At 40.5% G+C, this 23,552-nt stretch overlaps 4 protein-coding genes across 6 annotated transcripts; all 4 read left to right on the top strand.

Moving 5' to 3' along the window:
• The first annotated feature begins 3,371 nt into the window (after positions 1–3,371).
• On the top strand, positions 3,372–7,561 carry LOC102710377 (casein kinase I). Its single transcript, XM_006648020.2, has 14 exons — positions 3,372–3,936; positions 4,065–4,105; positions 4,341–4,410; positions 4,521–4,669; positions 4,794–4,889; positions 5,283–5,353; positions 5,521–5,582; positions 5,667–5,730; positions 5,839–5,923; positions 6,013–6,139; positions 6,310–6,383; positions 6,478–6,538; positions 6,625–6,713; positions 6,834–7,561. Exons 1-14 carry the CDS (start codon positions 3,861–3,863, stop codon positions 7,161–7,163), a joined length of 1,395 nt encoding a protein of 464 aa, XP_006648083.1. The 5' UTR covers positions 3,372–3,860; the 3' UTR covers positions 7,164–7,561.
• Positions 7,562–7,907: 346 nt separating this feature from the next.
• Positions 7,908–12,440, top strand: LOC102713720 (diphthine--ammonia ligase). Its single transcript, XM_015834140.2, has 12 exons — positions 7,908–8,177; positions 8,262–8,333; positions 8,452–8,531; positions 8,635–8,860; positions 8,965–8,997; positions 9,118–9,200; positions 9,422–9,494; positions 9,729–10,065; positions 10,199–10,530; positions 10,718–11,037; positions 11,148–11,490; positions 11,566–12,440. Exons 1-12 carry the CDS (start codon positions 8,100–8,102, stop codon positions 11,779–11,781), a joined length of 2,193 nt encoding a protein of 730 aa, XP_015689626.1. The 5' UTR covers positions 7,908–8,099; the 3' UTR covers positions 11,782–12,440.
• A 275-nt stretch (positions 12,441–12,715) lies between these two features.
• LOC102710095 (rab GTPase-activating protein 22-like) lies at positions 12,716–17,390 on the top strand. The gene is made up of 11 exons (XM_006648019.2): positions 12,716–13,218; positions 13,531–13,626; positions 14,089–14,192; positions 14,267–14,493; positions 14,627–14,749; positions 14,893–14,981; positions 15,621–15,726; positions 15,830–15,927; positions 16,143–16,385; positions 16,493–16,576; positions 16,671–17,390. Exons 1-11 carry the CDS (start codon positions 13,093–13,095, stop codon positions 16,683–16,685), a joined length of 1,311 nt encoding a protein of 436 aa, XP_006648082.1. The 5' UTR covers positions 12,716–13,092; the 3' UTR covers positions 16,686–17,390.
• Positions 17,391–18,600: 1,210 nt separating this feature from the next.
• On the top strand, positions 18,601–20,735 carry LOC102713449 (CRIB domain-containing protein RIC7-like). 3 transcript variants are annotated; one of them, XM_015834078.2, is made up of 5 exons: positions 18,601–18,697; positions 18,800–18,912; positions 19,256–19,396; positions 19,650–19,750; positions 19,833–20,735. In XM_015834078.2, the coding sequence occupies exons 3-5, from the start codon at positions 19,351–19,353 to the stop codon at positions 20,241–20,243; spliced, it is 558 nt and encodes a 185-aa protein (XP_015689564.1). In that variant the 5' UTR covers positions 18,601–18,697; positions 18,800–18,912; positions 19,256–19,350; the 3' UTR covers positions 20,244–20,735. The 3 variants fall into 3 exon arrangements, with proteins under 3 accessions (XP_015689564.1, XP_006649151.1, XP_015689563.1); XM_006649088.3 differs by lacking the exon at positions 18,601–18,697 and having other exon boundaries at positions 18,707–18,912; positions 19,261–19,396; XM_015834077.2 differs by lacking the exon at positions 18,601–18,697 and having other exon boundaries at positions 18,707–18,912.
• Positions 20,736–23,552: the final 2,817 nt, after the last annotated feature.

Raw genomic sequence — 23,552 nt, 5'->3', positions numbered from 1 at the left:
CGAGACAGCGTTTTATCCGGTTAAAGAGAATGGAAAATAAAATAAAATAAAATAAGATACTGCGGCTGCTGCTACTTGCAGCGGTGTCCTGGCCTTCTTCTTGTTCTCTCTCTTTTATGTCTTTTTTTTCTCTTTTTTTCCACATCGCTTTTTTTTTAAATGGCTTCTTTAATTATGGCCACGTCATTTCAGCTGGTTTTCCTGTCTAGTCAGGATCGGGGAGTCGATGAACGGTAGCATTATCCGCACTCCAAATGGCCACTTAAAAAATGAAAAGATATGGAATGTCGTATTTATTTATAAACGAAAATAATTATGAATAGAACTTTGTATTACTATGTATTACAATCTAAAAGTTACGGCAGAAAAATATATTTTAATGAAAAACCTCAAATTAACTTTAATTTTAGTTTATAAACATAATCATAGTAAAAAGATGGTGTAGCGAGTTATTTGGGCTGGGTTAGACTCTGATGGGTTGGTTGAGGGCTATTTTGGAGTTTATTTAGAGTGAAGGGATTTTATTATCATATGAGTAATTAAGTATTAGGTAAAAAGCTTTATAAATAGATAATATGATTTAAATAATTCTTTTATAAAAATATATTGTTTAGAAGCTTGAGATGCGTGTATATAAAAAATAAGATAGCAGAGGCCGGAAAGATAGAGTTTCAAATGCATCATGCTATGTGATGTATTAGTAAAGTAGTAGATACGAGGGACAATAATTGGATGGATTAGATGGTTATATTTGTGCGAGCACAGTTGTAATGAGATGTGATGATCTAGTTTTTTATTATAATATTAAATTAAATGTGCTTTACAACAGAATATTGGGTTATAATATAGTATTGATTATTTTATGGGCCAGTTCAAATAGATACAAAATTATTTATTTGTTCTATTTTTCTCAAAATTATGATGGGAAAGTGGTCTATTTCTCTGGTTTATTCAAGATGGGCAGAGCGGTTGTTTTTTGGAATTCCCAAGGTGTGAGATCTACGCAAAATAGGAGATGGAGTATAGATGACTATAATTTTTAAGTATTGTAGATAATTTGATGAGGTGGTCTTATGTTTGGTTTGAAGCATGTGAACCATTTGTTTGAAGGAACGTAATATTATGATCCAATTGTGCGCAATCACCTTGCCTATGTGTTTACCGTGTCTCGTTATTTAAATCTTATAAGTTTTCAATATAACAAGTTACTACTTTTTAATATAGTTTAGTTCTTTCTCAACTGCTTGCCGAAACAAAGCTTATCCTTAATATAACTGTATGGGCACTCTTATCATCAACTTCATCAATCACCAAGAGTCATTTACAATGAATCATATTGTATCATTTATCATGATTTGTTTGATCCCATAGCTATATCACTCTGGCATAAACATACTTTCATCCAAAATGTCACTATGTTAATATAGATCACTGCCCAGATGACATATCCTCCTTTGTATATGACATGACCACCATAAATCTAATCTTGGTTTTAGGTTTTGCGCAATATTGCCTCTACTTTGGAGTCATCGGGTATAGCTACCACAATGGATTAGATGATGCCTACTAGCACAATATGCTAGCAAACCAATACAAGCGATGTCGTCTAGTGAAACAATCTGAACCAACTCATCCACCATAATTAGTGAACACATATTCTATGAAGTTGAACCATGTCATCCTATTTTGTCCTATCTCGTTTCGAGATCCTATACGCATTAGCAAACTTGTCCCAAAAGTATAACGTCTTGATTCATCACATAAATCGCCTAGATATTCATACATAACACATCTATACACGTACGCTTTAAATATAATCATAAAAGTCATTTGAAGGAGTAGAAATCTGTGGCTTTGTTCCAATTTAAGTCACGATGACACTCCTTTCTCACAAATGCCACTGTGGATAGATAGAGATCAAACACGAATTTATAAACTTAGAAAAATAACCATAAAAGCACGAACATGCTTCTAACACTATCATTGTAGTTCAAAGTTTTGACGCCAAAAAGTTTAGAAAAAAATCTAGGTGGGCACCCATTATTATATGCTCGTATTGCCCCCAGGTCCCCGGTTATGACCTTAATATGGAGCGGAATTTGATAAAAAAGGGACTGCTTTCTGATTTTGGAGATTATGCCTTTTTCTGGTTTGAAGAAAAAAAACAGCTATAATAGAATCACTAGTTATGCATACTCTGGGCAATTATAGTTGTAATCCTGTCTTTCAAGTGGCATTCTAATTAGTTTCTTTTGCCTTTTTTTATCAAGTTGCAATTTTAAATTTATAGTATTTCAACTTGCAATACTTGGTTATAGCTTTTCTTTTCAAACAAAGGCTAGAATTACTTCAATTATCTAATAAAACGACACGATGTTCAGTGTAAAAATAAACATGTCTATCCATCTTGATAGACACGAATAATACATCTAGTATTCCCTCTCCTTCGTATTATAAATCAATTTAGATTTGTTTTAAGTCAAACATATCTTGAAATTGATAAAATTTATAGTAAAACACTAACACCCATGACATCAAATTAATTTCATTAGATCCAACATTAAATATAGGTTTGTAGCATATTTATTTTATGTTTAAAATACTGCTCTACTTTTTTTATAAACTTAAATCATAGTTAAAGATATTTTTGACTTGGAACAAAACTAAAATGACGTGTAGTATAAAACATCAAGACGAGATAATAGGGGAAGCACTCACCCTTTCAAAAACTTCGATACAGGAGTTTTTAGTATTTTACATAAAGTTTTACGATAACATAAGACAATTGACACGAGATGTCACGCTATTAACACGTTTCCAAACTCTTCACCCTACATATCATAAGTTCATAACCCAAAAACGCAAAGGAACACGCAAAAATTAATTTTATGACAGTGCAAAGTTGTGAACGTGTAGGTCACTCCTTTGTTTAGAGGACAAGAAACATGGTACTACAATCAACCACCACTACAGCAGCTAAAGATACTTTGTTTCAAGCAACTAATTCTTGACCCCTTCTTTTAAAGCCAACAATTTTGTTGTTTTTTGTTTTAATCCATTGCAGGGAAAAGGGGACGACCAAACAAACAAAACTGCTGCTGCAGCATGACATGAGTACCATCACCACCATAACAACAAACCAAAAGAGAAAAAAAAACTGTAAAGTGCCATAAAAAGAGAGAAGCAAAAAAAAAAAAAGAAAAGAAAAGAAAAGAGAGTGCAACAAACCAAGATGGCCGCACCTGTCAAATTACATGTAAAATAGATAAATAAAAGAACCTGCTCCCAGTTAATCAGTTTCTTTAATTAATTAATCGGGTGGTGTCTATTTACTAATCGTCCCCTCTCCTTCACTCTTTTTCTCTAGCTGGTCTCCGTCTTCGTCTTCTCCTCCTCCTCTCCTCTTCTCTCCGTTCTCTCTCTCTCTCCTCCGCCGCTTCTCTCTCTCTCGCTCGCTCTCGTGCGCGCGCGGCGAATTCGCCGAGACGCGCAGGGAATTTTATTTGGAGAAATCCCCTTTTTGTATCCGTTTCTCCGGATCCACAGCCCCGCCCTGTTAATCCCGCAGATTTCTTTCTTCGATTTGTTTATATTCGTTTTTTTTTTCTCTCTTTCCCCTTCTCGCTGTTTGGCTTTTTATTCGTTGGATTGCGCGGGGGAGAGTTCGGTCGCCCGGATTTCTTGGTGGTTTGCCTGGATCTGGCGTGCTAGAGGCTCCCGCGCCCGAATCCCGATTCGATTCGCCCTAGGCGCGGCGCGGCGCGGCGCTGCCTTGCCTCGGCGGGTTTGGATCTCGCGGGGTTGGAGGGGGAGAAAAAGTGGGGCGGCAGATTGGGTGATAGAATCGGAGCAGCAAGGGGATGGATCATATAGTTGGGGGCAAGTTCAAGCTCGGCAAGAAGATCGGGAGTGGATCGTTCGGGGAGCTCTTCGTCGGTCAGTACTCCATATCTTCTCCCTGTTCATCTCTCTTTTGAAGAGTTTATTTTTATTGTGTTTTGAAATGGAAGATGCTAACTTTGTTGCTGTTTTTCCTCTCTTTTTTCTTTCTTTTTTGTTTGCAGCTGTTAATGTGCAGACTGGAGAGGAAGCCGCCGTCAAATTGGTATTGGATTCTGTCCTCCACCTTTTTTATGAAACTTAGGAGTTCTTTTCTTGGGGAAATAGTTTGAGAAAAAAATGTTATTTACCGTAAGACCATGGGATGGGATGCACAGTGCAGTAAAATGTTTGGGTGGAATGTTGGTCCCTTGGTACTATTTTGGTACTATTGGGAATTCGGTTATAGTGGAACTTTTTTAGACATTGGTGTCGCTAACCTGTTTGCTTTGGCCTGACAGGAAAATGTTAAGACGAAGCACCCACAGCTTCATTACGAGTCGAAGCTGTACATGCTTCTGCAGGGAGGAAGTAAGTTCTAGATCCTTTCATCAGCCTATCCATTTAGTTGGAATATTACTTTGTTAATCCCTGCTATGTTTGTGATGATTGAGTTGACCATTTATTTTTCTTGGCCTTAGCTGGTATCCCACACTTGAAGTGGTTTGGCGTGGAGGGAGAATACAATGTGATGGTGATCGATCTTCTCGGCCCAAGCCTTGAGGACCTATTCAACTATTGCAGTAGGAAATTCTCGTTGAAGACTGTCCTCATGCTTGCTGATCAGATGGTGAGTATATGGTCGCTTTATTTGAAGTTTCTTCAATTCATATATTAATCGTTGCAGGATCAAACTGGTCTCTGTATCTTGCTCTATATACATTTCTGATGTAAACCATTCTTTCTTAATTCAGATTAATCGTGTTGAATACATGCATCAGAAGGGATTTCTTCACCGTGATATCAAGCCTGATAATTTCCTTATGGGGCTTGGTAGGAAAGCCAATCAGGTTTGCATTCATATCTGGGCAACTGGTTATTATCATTTTGTATATTGTGTCTGTTTAGCCACATTAATAGTTTCATGATATTCTAGTTGGTACGATGGTATCCTAATGGCTTAAATTTTCATAACATGGTACTCTTCATTGTTACGAAGGTCCAAAATGAGGCTCTGGTAGAGAAATATGGCTTGTTTTTTCGAATAATGCTCTGATGTCTAGTGAATTTAGTTGAGATATGGCTTGGTCTGTTATCATACTTGTAGATAACTTTGCTGCATCACAGCAACAAGGCTCTATTAGTACCTTGGGTCATAGAGCCTTCTTGTGGGTTAGAAAAAATAGTTTTGTTAAGAGAAAATTTGAATCCAGTTAATTGAATATTGTTGACCTTCTTGTCAGGTATATATAATAGATTATGGGCTTGCGAAGAAGTATAGGGACCTTCAGACTCACAAGCACATCCCATACAGGTTGGTGTACAACAGTAAATTTTGCCTACGCTTACTTCATATGCTGTTGTTTTATTTTGTTATCCAAACTGTATAATGTTATAACCTTATAGGGACAGTAGCAAATATGCAATGCACATTTGTTTTCACTTTTTTTATGTTAATTCTATGTCTGTTCTAATACACAGAGAGAACAAGAATCTCACTGGAACAGCACGATATGCAAGTGTCAATACCCACCTTGGTGTTGGTGAGTTTACCGTGCCTTCTGGATGATACTCCTACATTTGAATATGTGATGGCTCTGCCTAATTTAAGTTCTATGTTCATACAGAGCAAAGCAGAAGAGATGATTTAGAATCTCTTGGCTATGTCCTTATGTACTTCCTTAGAGGCAGGTTGGTTTGTAATATGCAGCATTTCATACATCTGGTTTTCTTGTAATGCCTTCAACACAATTCTTCTGTAAATAATGCTAATCTTTGTTATCTTTCAACTTCCAACAGTCTACCGTGGCAGGGGCTGAAAGCGGGCACTAAGAAGCAGAAATATGACAAAATCAGCGAGAAAAAGATGCTTACTCCTGTGGAGGTAATATATAATAGATACTTGGTATCTATTCTTTTTTCCCCTTAGAAAGAACTGCATCAAACTGATAATTAATTTGTCTTGTGAACTAGGTTCTTTGCAAATCCTACCCATGTGAATTCATTTCTTACTTCCACTACTGCCGTTCATTGCGGTTTGAAGACAAGCCTGATTATTCTTACTTAAAGAGGCTATTCCGTGATCTCTTTATCCGGGAAGGTATGTTCTATTTTTTTTTAAAAAAAATCTTTACCTTATAATCAGAAAATATACTTTTGTCATCTTCATGTAATGTTGTTTATTTATGAACCCATACTGTTGTTTACTAATGAAGGACAAGTGACTGCAAACGTTCCCATTCTAATGGCATTATCAAAATATTACTACAGGATATCAATTTGACTATGTATTTGACTGGACCATTTTGAAATATCCCCAGATAGGCTCCAAACCACTGATGAGGGTATGTATTCTGCTGTTGTTATTACTGGACAGTACTTTCCGGTTCGACACACTTTTGATGTAGTCTGTTAACTTTGTTCTTTGTTCATTCTCAGCCAAGTGAAAGAACTAGTGGAGCAGCAGGACCTTCTATGGAGAAGATGGAGAAGGCCCCAGGTTTGTCCTCCCACCCAAGAAAGTTGCCTAACAAAACTATGATACAAATATTGCAATCCGTGAGAACATCATCTTAATTTAAGCAGGTGAAGCATCCAGCAGAAGGAATCCTACTGGTTCTTTGAATCAGAGTGACAGTTATGCACAACGGCCATCGATGTCACTAAAGGAAATCGTAAGTTCACTCTGTCCCTGCATGAACTCAAGAGAGGAGCCCACTTCCTATGTGGCATATGTCTTCTCCTTGTCTATTCCAACGCGTATAATTTGACAACAATATATGGTTCCGCCTCAGATGCATAGCACAGACCGTTCTGGCGAAAGGACCGTGGAAAGGCCCCGCACATCCTCTCGTACAGGCAGCGCATCAAGGAGAGCGATTGCATCAAGCAGCAGGCCAGGTTCATCGGCGGAGCCGATGGAGCAGCAGTACAGCCGGACAAGCAGGTTGTTCTCAAGCAACAACAGTGGAAGCCGCCCTTCCAGCACGCAGAGGGTTAACCCATCGGTTGGAGAGTCAAGGGCCACTTCTCTCTCACGAGCGGCCGTCGCGAGAGGGTCCCGCGACGAGCCTCTCCACCGCAGCCTGGAGCTCCTGTCCCTTGGAGGTGGCAAGAGGAAATGAAATGATGGAGAAGAGAAGAAGAGGAAGGAACTCCCCAAGAACGAAGAAGAAAGAACGCTGTTTGCGACTCTGTAAATGACAGGATTATCGCCTATTTGTCAACAGTTCCCCAGGAGCATCCCCATAATTTCATGGTGCTTCCGGCCTGTTGTATCATTGCTTCATAGATAGCAATAATTTGATTTTGTTGTGTGTGTTGTTCGCTGTTGCGTTAGGGCCAAGTCCTAGCTTTGTGATGGATTAATTTAGAGGTGGTCAAGATTCACCATATTTATGTTTCTTTACCTTACCTTACCCCCCCTTGGACTTGGCAACTTTTCCTGAGAGACAAACTACCTACCTCGTGTATCTCTTCCGCTTTGTTCAACTCTGGATTTGGTTATTCAACACAAGTTGATGATGAAAAAGGATCTCTTCCTGTGTAAAAGTTGCTGGCTCATTGTTGCGGCAACGTGGCTTGTCGGTGGGTATGGCAAAGAAAGTTGGCATCTTTCTGCTTGTGTACGTGTACTTATGACAAAGCTGATCATGTTCATGCATCTAGCTGTTTGTGTTTATCTTTTTTTTTTTCAGATTTACTAAGTTGTGTGGACCGGTAAATGGAAAATTAGCACTGATTTTGGCCCGTTTAAACAGAAACAAACAATCTGCTGGATTGGCCACAGAATTCTCCGAAATATCGGGCTCGGCCCATGGGCCTTCCCTAGCCTCGAGCTCACACCACCTCACGCTTCTCGCCTCCGCACAGTCCACCGCTCCGCCGCCGTGGACCCGCCGCACCGCCGCCGAGCTCTGCTCCTTCGCTCGCCGCCTGCTCCGCCGCGCTCCGGACCAAAGTCCAGTAGGAGAAGAGGGGGAAACCCGGTAGCGTGCTGAGTCGGAAGAGGCGTGACCAAAACGAACTCCAACCCTAGGAGGCTCGAGGCGGCGGCGGAGATGGAGGTGGTGGCGCTCGTGAGCGGCGGCAAGGACAGCTGCTTCAACATGATGCGATGCCTGGACTACGGCCACAAGGCAAGGCGACGAAGCGCAGCGGGAATCACCAATTCAATCCCCCTCACTTGATCCGCGTTACTGACGGGGCTAAATTGCTTGCAGATTGTCGCGCTGGCTAACCTCATCCCCCTCGATGACGCCGTCGACGAGCTCGACAGCTACATGTATCAAACCGTACGCTTCTCCCTCACTCTCTCTTCACTCCCTCAGTTACCAGCAAATTGCCATGCAAATTGTTCGTTTCACTGTCTATCTACTGATTGCCCTGCAAATTGTTCGTGTGGCCTTTCAGGTTGGGCACCAGATTGTGGTGAGCTATGCGAAATGCATGGGCTTGCCTCTGTTCCGGAGGCGAATCCGTGGGTCCTCAAGGCAAGCCATCTTTGCCGGGATTTTGCTTTGTGGTTTTACATGCTGTTGCTGTTCTTATCCTGACGAAATTTGATGCAATTTCGTTGGCTGGAATTGCTTGTAGGGACCAGGGTCTTAAATATAATGTTACCGCAGGAGATGAGGTGGAGGATATGTTTGCGCTCTTGAGTGAGGTTAAAAGGAAAATTCCATCAGTCACTGCAGTGTCTTCTGGCGCCATTGCATCCGATTATCAGAGGCTTCGGGTTGAGAGTGTCTGCTCAAGGTTGGGCCTGGTCTCTCTGGCATTTTTGTGGAAGCAGGATCAGACTTTGCTTCTTGATGAAATGGTAACTTCAATTTCATTTTTGCCCTTCTGTTGCTGATTGTCTGGCATATAGCAGAAACTGTTCACTCAAATTACAAGTTCTAATTTGGTTGTTAATATTTGTAGATAAGAAGGGGCGTTGTGGCTATAACTGTCAAGGTATATACTGCACACTCATATTATTGTACCCTCAGTATATAAAAAAAGACACTAATTTCCTTGCAAGTATGTGTTTAACTGCTTATCTCTTTGGAATATTTGATTTTTTTTGCTTTATAGGTTGCCGCAATGGGGCTCAAACCTTCTGCTCACTTAGGGAAAGAACTGGCTGAACTTAAGTGTCATCTGCTCCAAATGAATGAGTATGTTCCTCACTGCCTACTATAGTCGCCTTTTTAGCCATTTTACCTTTGGTGGTTTCATGTATTTGAGGTCCTAATCTCCTCGATGATCAAAGACCTTAGCTTCTCGTATATTCCTTTCTTTATGTCTGCTCTCATGATTTTCTTACTATTAGTCAACACCAGTCACTTGCATCTATGCAGCCTGTAATTTTTCCTTTTGTTTTTCTATGTCCCACTAGGAGTTATGGAATCAATGTCTGTGGTGAAGGTGGAGAATATGAAACACTAACTCTTGACTGCCCACTATTCCGTGTAAGTTTTAAGGAGATGAGAACTGATGTCAATAATCTGACACCACTTTTCTGAACATGTGGACCAATCCTTAATAATGAATCACATTCAATGAAACATTATAACTAGGCTGTTGGCTATACATGGTGCATGCTTTCCAAATTTCTGTAGCATTTCATAATCTACTATTATGTGCCATGTGCAGCAAAAGTATTTTGTTATCAAGATCTAACTGATGAGTTTCTTGTACCACAGAATGCAAGAATTGTTCTTGATGATTTTGAAGTGTTACTCCACTCACCTGATTCCATCGCTCCAGTAGGAATTCTTCACCCATCAGCATTTCATCTTGAACACAAGCCAAATTCTTCTGGCAGCATTGGGGATAGTACTATTGCCCAAGAGAGTTCTAGTTGCTTGTATGAAGTAGATGGAGCTATTGCACACAGTGTTGTGGAGAACAAACAAGATACCTTGAGTCCAGTTGCAACTGTTGATACTTGCACCGATATAGACCTATGCATCTCAAAAACTGGGAAAAAAATGTTTTCCATTGGTTGCTGGATTAAGGATCCCAGTGGTAGTGCAGAAGGTAATCTTAAATGCCTTATTATTCCATGTAACATTAAATTGGTCATATTCCAGCCTAACAGGAAATATCCTCAGTTACTCTTGCATCTTGATTTGTGGTAAACAGCCATTTAATATTTCCTTACTGTCGATAGGCCTGAAGGCAGATTTAGTAGCAGTTTTGAGCAGAATTGAGAATCAGCTCAAGGAAGAAGGGTTAGGTTGGGTGAATGTTCTGTATGTTCACCTCTTCATTTCAAGCATGAAGGAATTTGGATTGGCCAATGAAGTATATGTGAGCTTTATTACAGAACAAAAATGCCCTCTAGGTGTTCCTTCACGCAGTACAATTGAATTGCCACTAATTCAGGTTGGTTTAGGCAATGCATATGTAGAGGTTCTAGTTACAAATGAGCAAGTCAAGAGAGTTCTACATGTACAAAGCATTTCATGCTGGGCTCCTAGTTGCATCGGACCTTACAGCCAGGTAAGATAAATACTGTTTGGTTATTTCATGAATATGTTGAAAGTTGTTTTCTTCTCTAAAATATTCTACATAGAATTCGCAAGCAAGGTCCTTGTAGTTTAGTTGCTGGTCAATTCAATTAGATTCACTGGTTTATTCCCCTAGCTGTACATTCTGGGTGATAAACTTTTGTTTGAATTCTGTTTAGGCAACACTTTATGGAGAGATTCTTTATATGGCTGGTCAGCTGGGGCTTGACCCCCCTACGATGAAGCTCTGTCCTGGAGGCCCAACAGCTGAACTAGAACTAGCATTACGGAACAGTGAAGCTGTTGCTAATGCTTTTGGCTGCTCCATCTTTTCTTCGGCAATACACTTTCTGGTGTACTGCTCTGCACACTTGACGTCCAGTGAGAAAGAACAGGTTGAACATGAACTTCACAGTTCGTATGTTAGCATTTTGGATTGCTCAAATACTGGATCATACCCCACTATCCTCTATATATTTGCATCAGATCTTCCAAAAGGGTATGGACATTTGTCCCTGCTTTAATGCTGTTTGGATTGTCATACTTGAAAAAAATGCAATGTCCAGTGCTATTCTGAAGTTATTAGAAAGACTTTTCCCATTTTTCCAGAGCATACGTGGAGATAAAACCAATATTATATGTCCCGGCCAATGATGATGGAGTCACAACTAACAAACTGGAGGCTGGAGGGCCATGGCCATCATCAAGCAAATCTTTTAGTGCCTGGAGCGCACAATACTCTGACTTGGATGATTCATGCTGCCAAGTGCACACAATTGGTGGGAAAATTTGTTCTGCTGTTGTTTCAATCACAAATGATATTGCATTAAAGATCTGTTCTACTGAACAACTATACCACTCAGAAGAGCATTTGAAAGCTTTGGGTAGATTTTGTGCTTTCCAGCTTGCTAAGATTCTGATACATAATGACTTTTCCTGGAATAACGTAACGGTACGTACTTGTCCTGTAATTACTTTGCAGCTACCTTTTGTTGCACTCTAATAATCTCCAGGTTAAAATTTGTAGATGTTGAGGTTCTACTATTCAGTAGAGCACTCGGTGACTGCGGATGTGATGTTCCGTGTATTTTCAGAGGCTTTCGCTGAGCTTGAAGAAGGTGGTGTTGGCCCCTGCAGAACTGATGGGATTCCTATTTTCAACATTGTGCCAGTGTCGGCATCTGGTTGCTCTGCATCTACGAGTGACATTATATCATGCGAGCTATTAGCTTCAAAAGTTTAAGCCAAGAACCTAACTTGCTCCTTCATGCGCATGATTTATTTGGTACTTGCTGAAATGCAGTTAGGCAAGCAATGCTTCCAGTCTAGCCAGAAATTTGCCTACACTGCACGTGCAGCCAGCACAGTACCCGGTGGTTTATGTCGATCACCTGGCCATCAGCTATCAGGTAAAAAATCGGGATAGAGTTAGCAGCGATTATTTTGTGGGTGGCGATTTTTGTTTTGTCGCATCATTCATCTGATATTACTACACTATATATATACACATATATATTGGGTCTGATTAACCCGTCCTGAAGATTGCAGCAGCATTGGCTACTGACACCCACCCAGTTGGTACATTTTTTTCTTTATTATGCTGTATTGACATAATTTTCATGTTGGACAATCGATTTGTTGGTGTGGGAAACTTCAACCGAAATTAAAATTTTCGGTAGTCAAGCACGCACGTCTATCCAAATCAGGATAGACAGCAGAGATATTCCGAACCACATAAGTTGTACTCTCGTGCTTACTATTATAAATGAAAGCAAGAGCTCCAAGATTTCTCTTCGAACCAACGGTTTGGGTTGGATCGGTAATGAAGAATAAGCTAAGAAAAACTTTAAATCACCCAATCAGTTCATTCCCCAATCACCCAACAGAAACGGCAACAAACAAAAAGGTCGCCCATATCTCCTGTCCTAGAACGCTATTATAAGGAGAAAAAAAGGAAGCGATCTAGACTTCTGCCGTTTTGCTTTTGTACCTGTTACTACAAAACTTAATTCTAGAGTTAATTTTATGATTATTTTATTATAGTTTATTTTACAACATTTGCTTTTAAATTATTATGTTACATATAAAATTTTACTTATTTTTAATTTATAAATAATCCATTTCGTTTTTTCTTCTAAACCAAAGCAGCTTTGCGAGAGAGAGGGAGGGAGACACGACCAGCTGGTTGCCTGGTCCGTCCATCTCGGCGACGAACGAAGCACACGACATGCGCTGGTAAAACCAAGCAGCAGCAGCTCTGCTTCCTTGTCTCCCTCCTCCCTCTCCCCCCCTCTCTCTCTCTCTCTCTCTCTTCCCCTTCCGACCCAAATTTAGCCGTTACACCACCTTCCGTTCTTCCCTCTCTCGCTTCCCTCCCTCTCTTTCTCTTCTCTCTTTCTCTCTCTACCCAAAGACATCAGATCAAGAAAGGAGAAGGGAAGAGTGAGTGAAAGAACAAATCTTGATCCGTCACTGCGTACTGCCCTCGTGGTTCCAGCACTACCAGCAGCGTCGTCGTCGTCTTCGATCCCGCGGCTCGATTCGGGCGGTCAGAATGAACAGGATGATGTTCATGGCGTGCTGCTACAACGATCCGGATATGCTCATCGACCCGGACACCGTCTACCCCATCCGCCCCGACTGCCGCGCCGATGCCCCCAAGACGCGCTTCAAGCCCCGGGTAATTAATCCATCAATTTAATCGCCTAATTAAATCCATCCCTCTCTCTCTTCATCTAATCCAATTACGCGTCCCTGCCCCCCATGCCCATCTTGCGCTGGTTGGAGGATTGGATCTAATTTTTGTGAGCTGTTACTGTTTATCTGGAGAGCTGAAATAGATTCAGATGGCCATCTGATTGACCTAATTTTGTAGTCTCAGATCGATTTGCAGCATTCGAGGATGCTGACTTGGCGATGTTAGTGGCAACCATGTATTGATCATGAAAATGCATTTGACTCGTTGTTTATTGGTTTTTCTTGTTTGAAACAGCCTGGCCTCACGCTAAGTCCAAAGAGATGGAAGCTGCTTCACAACGAAGAAGGTTGCCTAGACATAGCTGGGATGATCAGAAGAGTGCAGCGCGGGGTGAGCTTCTTCTTTTTTGTTTTTTCTTTTTTGGAAGAAAAACTAGTTTTTTCTATTTATTTATTTATCATTTCACACTGTATTGATGTGGACTCTTAGTTTTAATCTATACCTTTATAATATGGACCTAATACACAATCAGCAATGTAAACTATTTATTTTCTCTCCAATTAATATGATAATTTGTAGCCTGAAGAGCAAAGGTGGAGGTTAATTTTCACCCTGTTAAAATAACATATCAATATATAGTTATTTGCAAAAATCCCTTCTCACTAACAAGATAAGCCTAGGTCCGTATGTCAGTGAGATGATGGCTGACATATCACAGATGATCCAAACATTGGGTGAGGCATAAAGAATTCCCTATTGTCTTCCTGCATTCATGAATCATGACCAACTCACTAGTTTAATGATATCATTTACCTCACACTATGGCCTTGTCTATTTTGTTTGTCTAAACAGGGTACCCACCCAACTATCAAAGGCGAAGTTTGGGAGTTTTTGCTGGGTTGTTATGACCCAAAAAGCACCACTGAACAAAAAAACCAATTAAGACAGCAACGAAGGTTATTTCTTAATTGCACCTTTAATGTCTGATCATATATATTCATTTTTAATATCTCATTGTATATTTTGATAGGTTAGAATATGAGAATCTGAAAACGAAGTGCCGAGAAATGGAGATGACAGTTGGTAGTGGAAGGGTACTTACGATGCCTGTCATAACAGAAGATGGCCAGCCTATTATACATGATCCTAACTCAAATGGTGGGGAAAGTGCTCCTTCAATCGATGCAGAACAGCAAGCCAGTGACGCACCCCTACCAAAAGAAGTTATTCAGTGGAAGCTAACTCTGCACCAGATTGGTAAGTAGTACAAATCCTCTATTAGCAGCAATCCTCAGTCTGTTTTATGTAAAATAAAACAGATTCACTCAGCACATATTGTCATATTATTTTGAAATTTCATTGATCTGATTCTTCCACTATTCAACTGTAGGTCTTGATGTTAACCGTACAGACCGTCAACTAGTTTATTATGAGAGCCAAGAGAATTTGGCTAGGTTGTGGGACATTCTTGCAGTTTATTCATGGGTTGACAAGGACATTGGTTATTGTCAAGGTGCGCTACGAAGCAAAACGTATCTTTCTGCAAATCCAGTCATAGTAAAAGGAGAAGGAACACTTAAACATGTTAGCTTGCCAAATGCCATGCTGTGTAAATTTCGTTAAGGTATTTTTTAAAATCCTCTTGTTTGTAAGCAGGAATGAGTGATCTTTGTTCACCAATGTCGATCCTCCTGGAACATGAAGCAGATGCGTTTTGGTGCTTTGAACGACTCATGCGCAGGGTGGTAAGCACCTTTACATACTTAGCCTTTTATTCTCTAAGAATATCCTGGCCCTTCATCCTAAGATTATAGTCTATAATTTTGAGATATTGCGTTATTAAATTAAAAACATATAGTTGAGACTGCGCACAACTGCAGTAATCTTTTAGTAAACATAAATAAAAGTCAATATGGTTCCTGTACTATGCATACAACTTACTACTTCTGTCCCATAATAAGCGCAACCTTATAGTTCAAATTTAAACTACAAGGCTGTACTTACTATGGGATGGAGGTAATACCATGGTAGTAAACCATTTTCTGGAAATATTCTTGCAATGTAGCATGGTAGTCTATAACGTTTCATGCTCATTTTTTTTTTCAGAAATACCATCTTTGTTTTACTTTTCTGTTCCAAAATTTTCCTGCCAATCTGTGTTTTGTCATGGAACTAGTCATCTGTGATTTGTGCAATAATTGACAAGAAAATGCCACTGGTTGATATTGATATGAACATTTTGACAAAAAACCCCCTAAAACTCCTCTTCACTATCATTTTGTCCTTAAGTAATTTTAGTGTTTCTGCTGAATGTGTTATCTCTCTCTGTTTTCTTTTTTCATACAAATACTTAAAGATTAATATTGTACCTCCTAATTGTGCAGCGAGGAAATTTTGTGAGTACTTCAACCTCCATTGGAGTTCGATCTCAACTGACCACATTGTCATCCATAATGAAAGCCATTGATCCGAAGCTACATGAACATTTAGGTAGAGTTGTTTGGAATGGCCAATGGAATAATGTCTTTCCTTTCTTAATTAGTGAACTATGAATTGTGTGTTTTATTCCATGATGAAAAGATTGTTTTTGCAGAAAATCTTGATGGAGGGGAATACTTATTTGCTTTCCGGATGCTGATGGTTCTTTTCCGAAGGGAATTCTCTTTTGTAGATACAATGTACCTTTGGGAGGTAAGCATCTTAACAAGGTTGCTTAATTAACTTTTAGGTGTGCGATTAATTCCCTGCACCATAAAAAAATTCTTGGTTTTTCAATTTATCATCTCACGAATATCCAAACCAAGCATAATCAAAACGTGACCACTACTTATGATCCAGTATTGATTTATACGAGAAAGGCTGTTTGTTTACAAAGTGGTTGTTTCCTTGATTTCCAATTGTTGCAGCTCATGTGGTCTATGGAGTACAATCCAAGTCTCTTTTCGATGTTGGAGAGTGACAACAGCACATCTAAAGCCAATGCAAAAGATGAAAATGCCTTAAAGCAGTGTGGGAAATTTGAACAGAAAAACTTACAGGTGGCTGGAAAAGAAGAGATACCTCTATCTGTGTTCCTTGTAGCTAGTATCATAGAGGCTAGAAACAAGCAGCTACTGACTGATGCAAAAGGTCTAGACGATGTCGTGAAGGTCTCTCTCTCTACACGTGTGTGTTTGTCATGAGATAAAGATGGATGCAAACTATATCGTTTATGTGCTCATCTTATGTTGTTTATGTGCTTGTCCCCTATGAACAGATCTTGAACGATATCACTGGAAGTCTGGATGCCAAGAAGGCATGCAGAGGGGCACTGAAGATTCATGAGAAATACCTAACCACAGTAAGTTTTCTGTTAATTCATTTGTATAATTATCTAGCCTTAGACGCACTCAGGAATCAAAACCAAAATAACTTTGTACTTTCCTAAACTGCAGGTAAAAGCATCATAGTAACATGTACAGCTTCATATTAATACATCGTGAGTGACTATATTCGATTGGGTTTTTTTTTGAGAAATGGAGAGAAGCTGCATCACAAAATTTTTCCATTTTTGATGTGTGTATTCTACGATTCTTTTGAACTACCAACACTACATTTACACAGAAGAAAGGAATTATCCTGCAATAAATTCGCAATGATTCTTCTTTCCTTCTGTTCTTCATACTGCAATAAATTTGTTCATCCTTAATCCAGTGGGTTATGGAAAATGATAAAATGGACTTGTTAGATTCCAACCATTTGTGATTCGGATTTTCTTATGATTCTGTACCTACAAGTGTACTAGAGATGGGATAGCGTCAAACAATTTGGCTACATTAAGATGAGAACGTATCAAAAAAATTGGCTACACTAAGAAACATGGCCAGGCCGCTTTTAAGTCTTGACCACAAAAAAGATATGTAGGAAAAATTAAGAAACCTATGATCATTATACTGTATCGAAACAGTTATTAATTGATATATGCTGATTTATATCAAGAGGATTTTTATGGAGTTGCGAGATACACAGAGGTATGGAGTGATCAAGAGATGTGCACGGCATGGAGAAGAAATTGTAAACTATGACGGACGGTGATGTAATTAAATAGGTAATTCAGTGATAATTGTGTATATCAATACTTTCATGGTTGGAAAAACCATCAATAAAATCAGTGAGGGGCGATCGTCTTTCTTTCATTATCTGTAAATCTTCCTTCTCCAGAGTTTCAAGAGTTTCAATGCTATTTGAGGTATGATCGACGCATAGACGGACGACAGGAGGTGGATTGGTTGATGATTTGAATTCGAGAGATATTGTAGATGCCTAGGCGGAAGCACGTACGATAAGATTCTTTCAGTTTATTTACTCGGTTGATTGGTTAGTTACGCAGAAATGTTTCATATTCAAATGTATCGAGCCCTCGGACTTACTCCCTCCGTCCCATAATATAAGTCATAACTATTTTTTTCCTATAATATAAGACATATATGTAAACATACATTAACTAGTACATTCTTTAACATCAAAATGTCCAATCACATTACATGCATGTATACATGTATCTAGGTAATATAAACAAGGATGTGATTATAACTCTTGGTTGTTCTTTTGTGTTAGCGATAGTTATATCTCATATTATGGGATGGAGGGGATATTTATGTGGTTGCTTAATTAGTTATGTAGGTGTGAAATTCTTAGTTTGCATTCGGAAAAGTGGCTGAATCGAGATACGTTATCTACTTATCTTGTCATTCTTTTATTTATAAGATTTGATCTTGACGTATAATCTTTACACTATGCTATAAAATTGACAAGTTATAAATTTGTCAAATTTCTGACTCTAGAGCATCAACCTGAAATCTAAACCATTGGTTGACAAACACCAAGCAAATCTTTCCGACCCTAGAGCATCGACCTGAAATCTAAACCATTGCTTGACAAACATCATGTAAATCTACAAAGCACCACGCAAATCATATCATATTTAGAAACAAAATGTAAGCTACAGAAAATCATGCAAATCACGTCGCTACCTATTAAATCACTTAGCAAATTCACCTTTTTGCCTTTTTGCCAAAATCATTTCTTAATTTTCTTAACTAAGTATCTCTACCAATACTTACGCACCTTTTACAATGTACCTTTCATTGTTAAGCATCAGATTTTTATATCCTTTTGGAAATGCAAACATAGAATATCACATCATTTTCCGCTAGTGAACTAAACTAAAGCTCCAATATAAGATTGTTAACTACTCCGCGGAAGAATACGGGGTACGATTGGAGACGGTCAAAATAAGAGCTTGTTTATTGAGAGGCAGACTGGCTTTTTAGCTTACCTCCTTTTCACGTTCAGCCCATTCCCGCCATTTGCGCTGCAGACCAGTTAAGCAGAACCAGAGCCTCACAAACTGCTGTATGTCGAAATGAAATTGAACCAAAGGGAGCCTGGGCCAAAAATAGTTAACCATAAATAGATCAAGGTAGCAAACTTTGTGCCCTTCCATTTCTCCAAGGAAGAGAAAATCTATGTCTGTTTCTGTTGGAGCTTTGGAAGGGATTGTGATTCCACTAAGTCGTGACAGATCAAGGAGCAATAGGAGGTCAAGACAATTGCTGTTGACGCAACGAAGATGTCATAAAGAAGATGAAATTCAGCAGATCGAGCTTCATTCCTTCCTGAACTCTGCTTTGCAAGGTATGTGAGCCTCATTCAATTAGGCGCCAATAATTTTTTATGTGTCACATATAAATTGGACCGCAGAATGTGGAGAAGAACAAATGCATTATATGAATATTCATCTTGCAGTAAAAATCATATTACGGTGAGATGGCTGTTGTTTTGTTCATTTATTTGTCTCTATTCATGTTGTTTGGCATAATCTGAAACATCAGATCATGTTTATAAAATCAAGTTTATGAGCAATAGGTTGCCTCTTATTCATTCGCACTCTAAACAACATAGAATTGATCGTTAGTTTCTTACTTTTGATTTGTAATACTGATACTACATCTCTTAACGTCCTTAATTTATTGTGAAGACTAGAGCAAGGGACAGAAGTGGTGGAGGACAAACACATAAGTGGTGGATTCCTCGCAGAGCACCGCGGGCGGGCAGCCGCCTGTGGAACCTAAGATGAAGGGCCTTCTCAAGGGCCTCCGATACATCTCACAAATTTTTGGTACGCCTACGCGAGAACACCACTTCTAAATCCAGCCATTGCACAATGCCCCATTCCCCAATTCCCCGAGGAGCCAAATCACCCCCCCCCCCCCCCCCCCACAAACATTGTTCATGCCACACATTGATGGATAATGCAACATTCACAGCAATGAAAGCCAAAATGCAGCAGGAATCGATCGATACAGGATGGCGTTGTGGGATGTGTACCTTGGTTTGATGGCTGTGATGGTGTGGAGTGTGGGTGGTTGCAGATGCGAAGGAGCCGGAGATGCAGATCGGGAACCCGACGGACGTGAAGCACGTCGCGCACATCGGCTGGGACAACGCCTCCGTCACCGCGCCGCCCAGCTGGGTAACCGCCGCCGCCGCCTTGTTCACCACGATCGCGCTATTCCCAGCCGCCTTATCATCCGATTACTACTGGTTGGTTGCAGATGAACGAGTTCAAGGGAACGACAGGCGGCGAGCCGGAGCCGTCGCAGACCGGGGGAGCGGGAGGGGACAGCGCGGAGCAGCCAGGTGGTGGTAAAGCGGAGCAGGCGGAGCGACCGCGGCGAGGGGCGCGGGGTAAAGGATCGGGGGCCAGCGACGCGAAGCGGCGCGACGAGGGGCCGCGGCGGCCGCCGAAGACGGAGGTGGCGGAGAGCTGCGAGGGAGAAGCCACGGCGGCGGACAAACCGAAGCAGAGGCGGAGGAAGGCGAGGGCGTCGGGAGGCACCTCGTCGGGTCGGTCCAAGTCGTCGTCGGGGGGCGGCGGTGGCGGCGGCGGAGACTGCGCCCCCGCAGCCGACCCACAGGAGGCGAGGCCGGCCGCGTCGGAGGACGACGGCGAAAAGTGCTTCTGATGCCGGCGACGGCGAGAGGCGGAGGAAGTGGCCGACACCGCACTGCTCCGCTCGCTTCCCCCCTCCCTTGCTTGGCTTGGACGCGCGATCGCTCGCTTGTTGATGACTTTTTTCTTATTTTTTTTTGGCGTGGCAAGCACGATGCATATTTGGGAGGATTTTGAATTTGAACTTGTTTTGTTTGGATTTGAAATTTTTGCGCTGCTTGCAGAGAAGCCATCGACTAGGAAAGAATTTATATGGGCCTTTCGTCTTTTCTATTCTGATTTTCTATCGCATTTATTTTGACTCATTAGAGTTGTATGTAATGTAATGTAGAGTTGGGCCGATGAACAAGTGGCGGCCCGTCACGTTGTACTGTATACTTTCGTAGCGTGTTTTATGCAAGGCCCAAGTAGGCCCAAACAAATATATTTGGCTTTCTTTGTATTAACAGGCTGAACAAGCGGACCTACATGGGCTTCTTTCTTCCATTCATGGTCTGTACTGGCTTTTTCACATGTCTCTTGGGCTTTCTTTTGCTGACATCTGCCCTCAGCAAGTCTACAATTCACTAGTATGGGTTGTAGGATACTCTATCAAAGCTCCCTCAGTTTGCATCTGTATATTCTCCCCCTTTTTTCAATATTTCATCTGTGTTTATAGCATCTTCTAATTTTAATTTATTTACTCCTTCCAATTTGATAATTTTTATTGTTTTGGATAACATCATGACATTAACAATATGCGTTTGACTATGATTTTTTACTAAAATATATACAGAAAATATTTACTTTTATTAAAATACTCTTTACGACTCATCTATACATGTTGTCCTAGTGTTTTTAAACTAAATATTTTAAAATTTATTAATAGTCAAAGTTTTAAATATTTAACTATACTCTTTTTTAAAACGACATATAAAGTACTGATTGTTGATGAATATATTTCAAATCCTGAATTTAAAGATGCCGGTTCCTTATTTGTGGGCTTGTAGATGGGGACATAACGAAAACAAATGCAGAAGATGCTAGATAGGCATCTGGTTTCATTCTATGTTCAGTTTGTCTGCACATGATGATCAAGGACGCAGAAACTTAATTTTCAGGAAAAGGAGAGCATTTTACCATGTATTTAACAAAGAAGATTTGTCTTCTTCATTGTCAACAATGACAGTACAACCATCCTGGGGCTAGCCTCTGAACTGTAAATATCTTCGTTCCACATCATTATTCCACAGATCATATGTGGTGCTTTGTCCTTGTTTGGTCATTTTCGTACAGACATACATATATATCTGCTACATTAACATGATATTTGCACCACTTATAGTGGGGTTACTCAAGTGGCATCCACTTCAGATACAGTACAAGTTTCGGAACTTTCAGAAACAGTTTGTTTCGAAGAAGAAAAAGGAACTTTCAGAAACAGTGGTCTATCCTGTTATTTCAAATGCACTCTCTGTTCACAGTATCGATCTAGCAGTACATCTCCTGCAACACTAACTGGATTACAAACCATTCAGCGTGTATATGAAAATTGAAGTGGACCACCTGCATTCACCACTTCACCAGGCAATGGACAATTCTGCCTCCAAATCTGACATTCTTCCTGATATGGATTGTGTATTTGTGCGTAGATTCTGGTCAGCTGGTGCCTTGTTCCTTTCCTCTGTCAGTGACTCGCCTGTACTGAACCTGTATGACAGACACAGCATTTTCGCAATTAGTGCTAAATTTGTGTAGTAGCTTTGATGTGTAAATCAGGTGATTCTTTATGATTACTGAATCTGCAAAAATAACTGTCATCTGATCCAAATGCCATCAGTTTCACCTCAAGCTTCTGAGCCAACAGTTGCTTCCACTGGCCGGTACTGAAGATCAGCCAAACTGAAAGATAGCGTTTCCGATTCTTATCAGGGAATAGAGAGGGCGAAGTAGATGTCCCTGGACCACAGGGAGCATCATTTTCTTGTTGATTCTCTGTTGATCGATGTGCTACCATCTATGATCGATCGATTGATCGATCGATCTAAGTTGCTGTCAGCATTATTGTAGGGTAGTTCACCTACCATTGTTGCTGCTCCTGACCAGCCTGACCCCTGCCTGTCTGTATATATCCACTTCGTCTCAGACTCTCAGTCCAATTCACTCCCTCACTTCGATCTCCTCCTCCCTTTTCTGAATTGAAATCGAGTGCCCAGCTGCCGCCAAATTCAGAGATGGAGTCCACAGTGATGCGCAGTTCGGCGAGGCTGCATGATTCCATCCACATCGGCATTGCACTGGCTGTATCTGCAATGCAATCTGTGATCAGAAGGACAGCACGGCTTGGCCATTTCTGAACTTCGAGCTGCCCGTGAACGATTTCATTTTGTTAGTATCTGTGGAGTGATCCAGTGTGATCGATCTTGCAGGATGTAGCCTCTAGCTCCTGATGACTCCTTCCAAAGATGCTAGTGCATATATAGCTGAAGTTGCGACGACAAAATTAGGGTGTGTTAATTATACCGCGGATACTGTTAGTGGCCTGAGTGAGCATGGGCATGCACAGATGAATCTGAACCTAGCTAGTAGTAGTTTAGGTGATAACAAGTCGAGATTGCGTCGGTGATGGATGATCGCCATGGATGTCTCTTTCTGCGTCACTGGCCATAGCTAGCTTAATTAGGCACTGGATTTAGATCTGCATCGAAATCCCACGTTTGTCGCTGGAGCCAGCCATCGATTCAGATGAGATGAGATGGGATGAGATGAGACGCTGTCAGATCATGAGCCTCTCATTTAATCTCCCTTGCAGTTGGTGTCAGTTTTGGGGTTTCTTGAAAGCAAATCAGCATTCAATACAGCTCCAAAAAGGTAGCGAGATCAAGATCGATCGATCAAAATCAACTTAACGTCCTATACGGCCATGGATTCACGTACCTTACGTAGTACTTGTGCACGGCGGACGCCCCCGTATTATGCATCTCGCTCGATGGTTTAATTCAATCAACTAATTGACATAATCTCTTCAAGACTTCAAGTACTTTTTGATCAGTTAAACAATATGTTTAATTTGTTATGAAAAAATGATTTTTATATAAAAGTTCATTCTTTAATTTTGTAAAGTAAGATTTTTTTTACTTTATAACAGCTAATTCAACGATTCACACCTTTGAATCATTATAAAAAATTCTGAACATTCAAAATTTTGGTAAGAAAATAATGGGGACATAGCGTATTTATGCAACAAAATTTTGATGAGATCCATGGATTCGGGGGCAAAGCCAGCACGGGCGTGCATGCTCGACGCGCGGCCCTGCCTGCGTGCGTGACGACCTTAGCTAGC

The sequence above is a fragment of the Oryza brachyantha genome, chromosome 2 (assembly GCF_000231095.2).
Source record: "Oryza brachyantha chromosome 2, ObraRS2, whole genome shotgun sequence".
NCBI classification, from domain to species: Eukaryota; Viridiplantae; Streptophyta; class Magnoliopsida; order Poales; family Poaceae; genus Oryza; species Oryza brachyantha.
The sequence above is the reverse complement of the archived record's forward strand: the minus strand, read 5'-3'. Positions and strand labels throughout refer to the sequence as shown.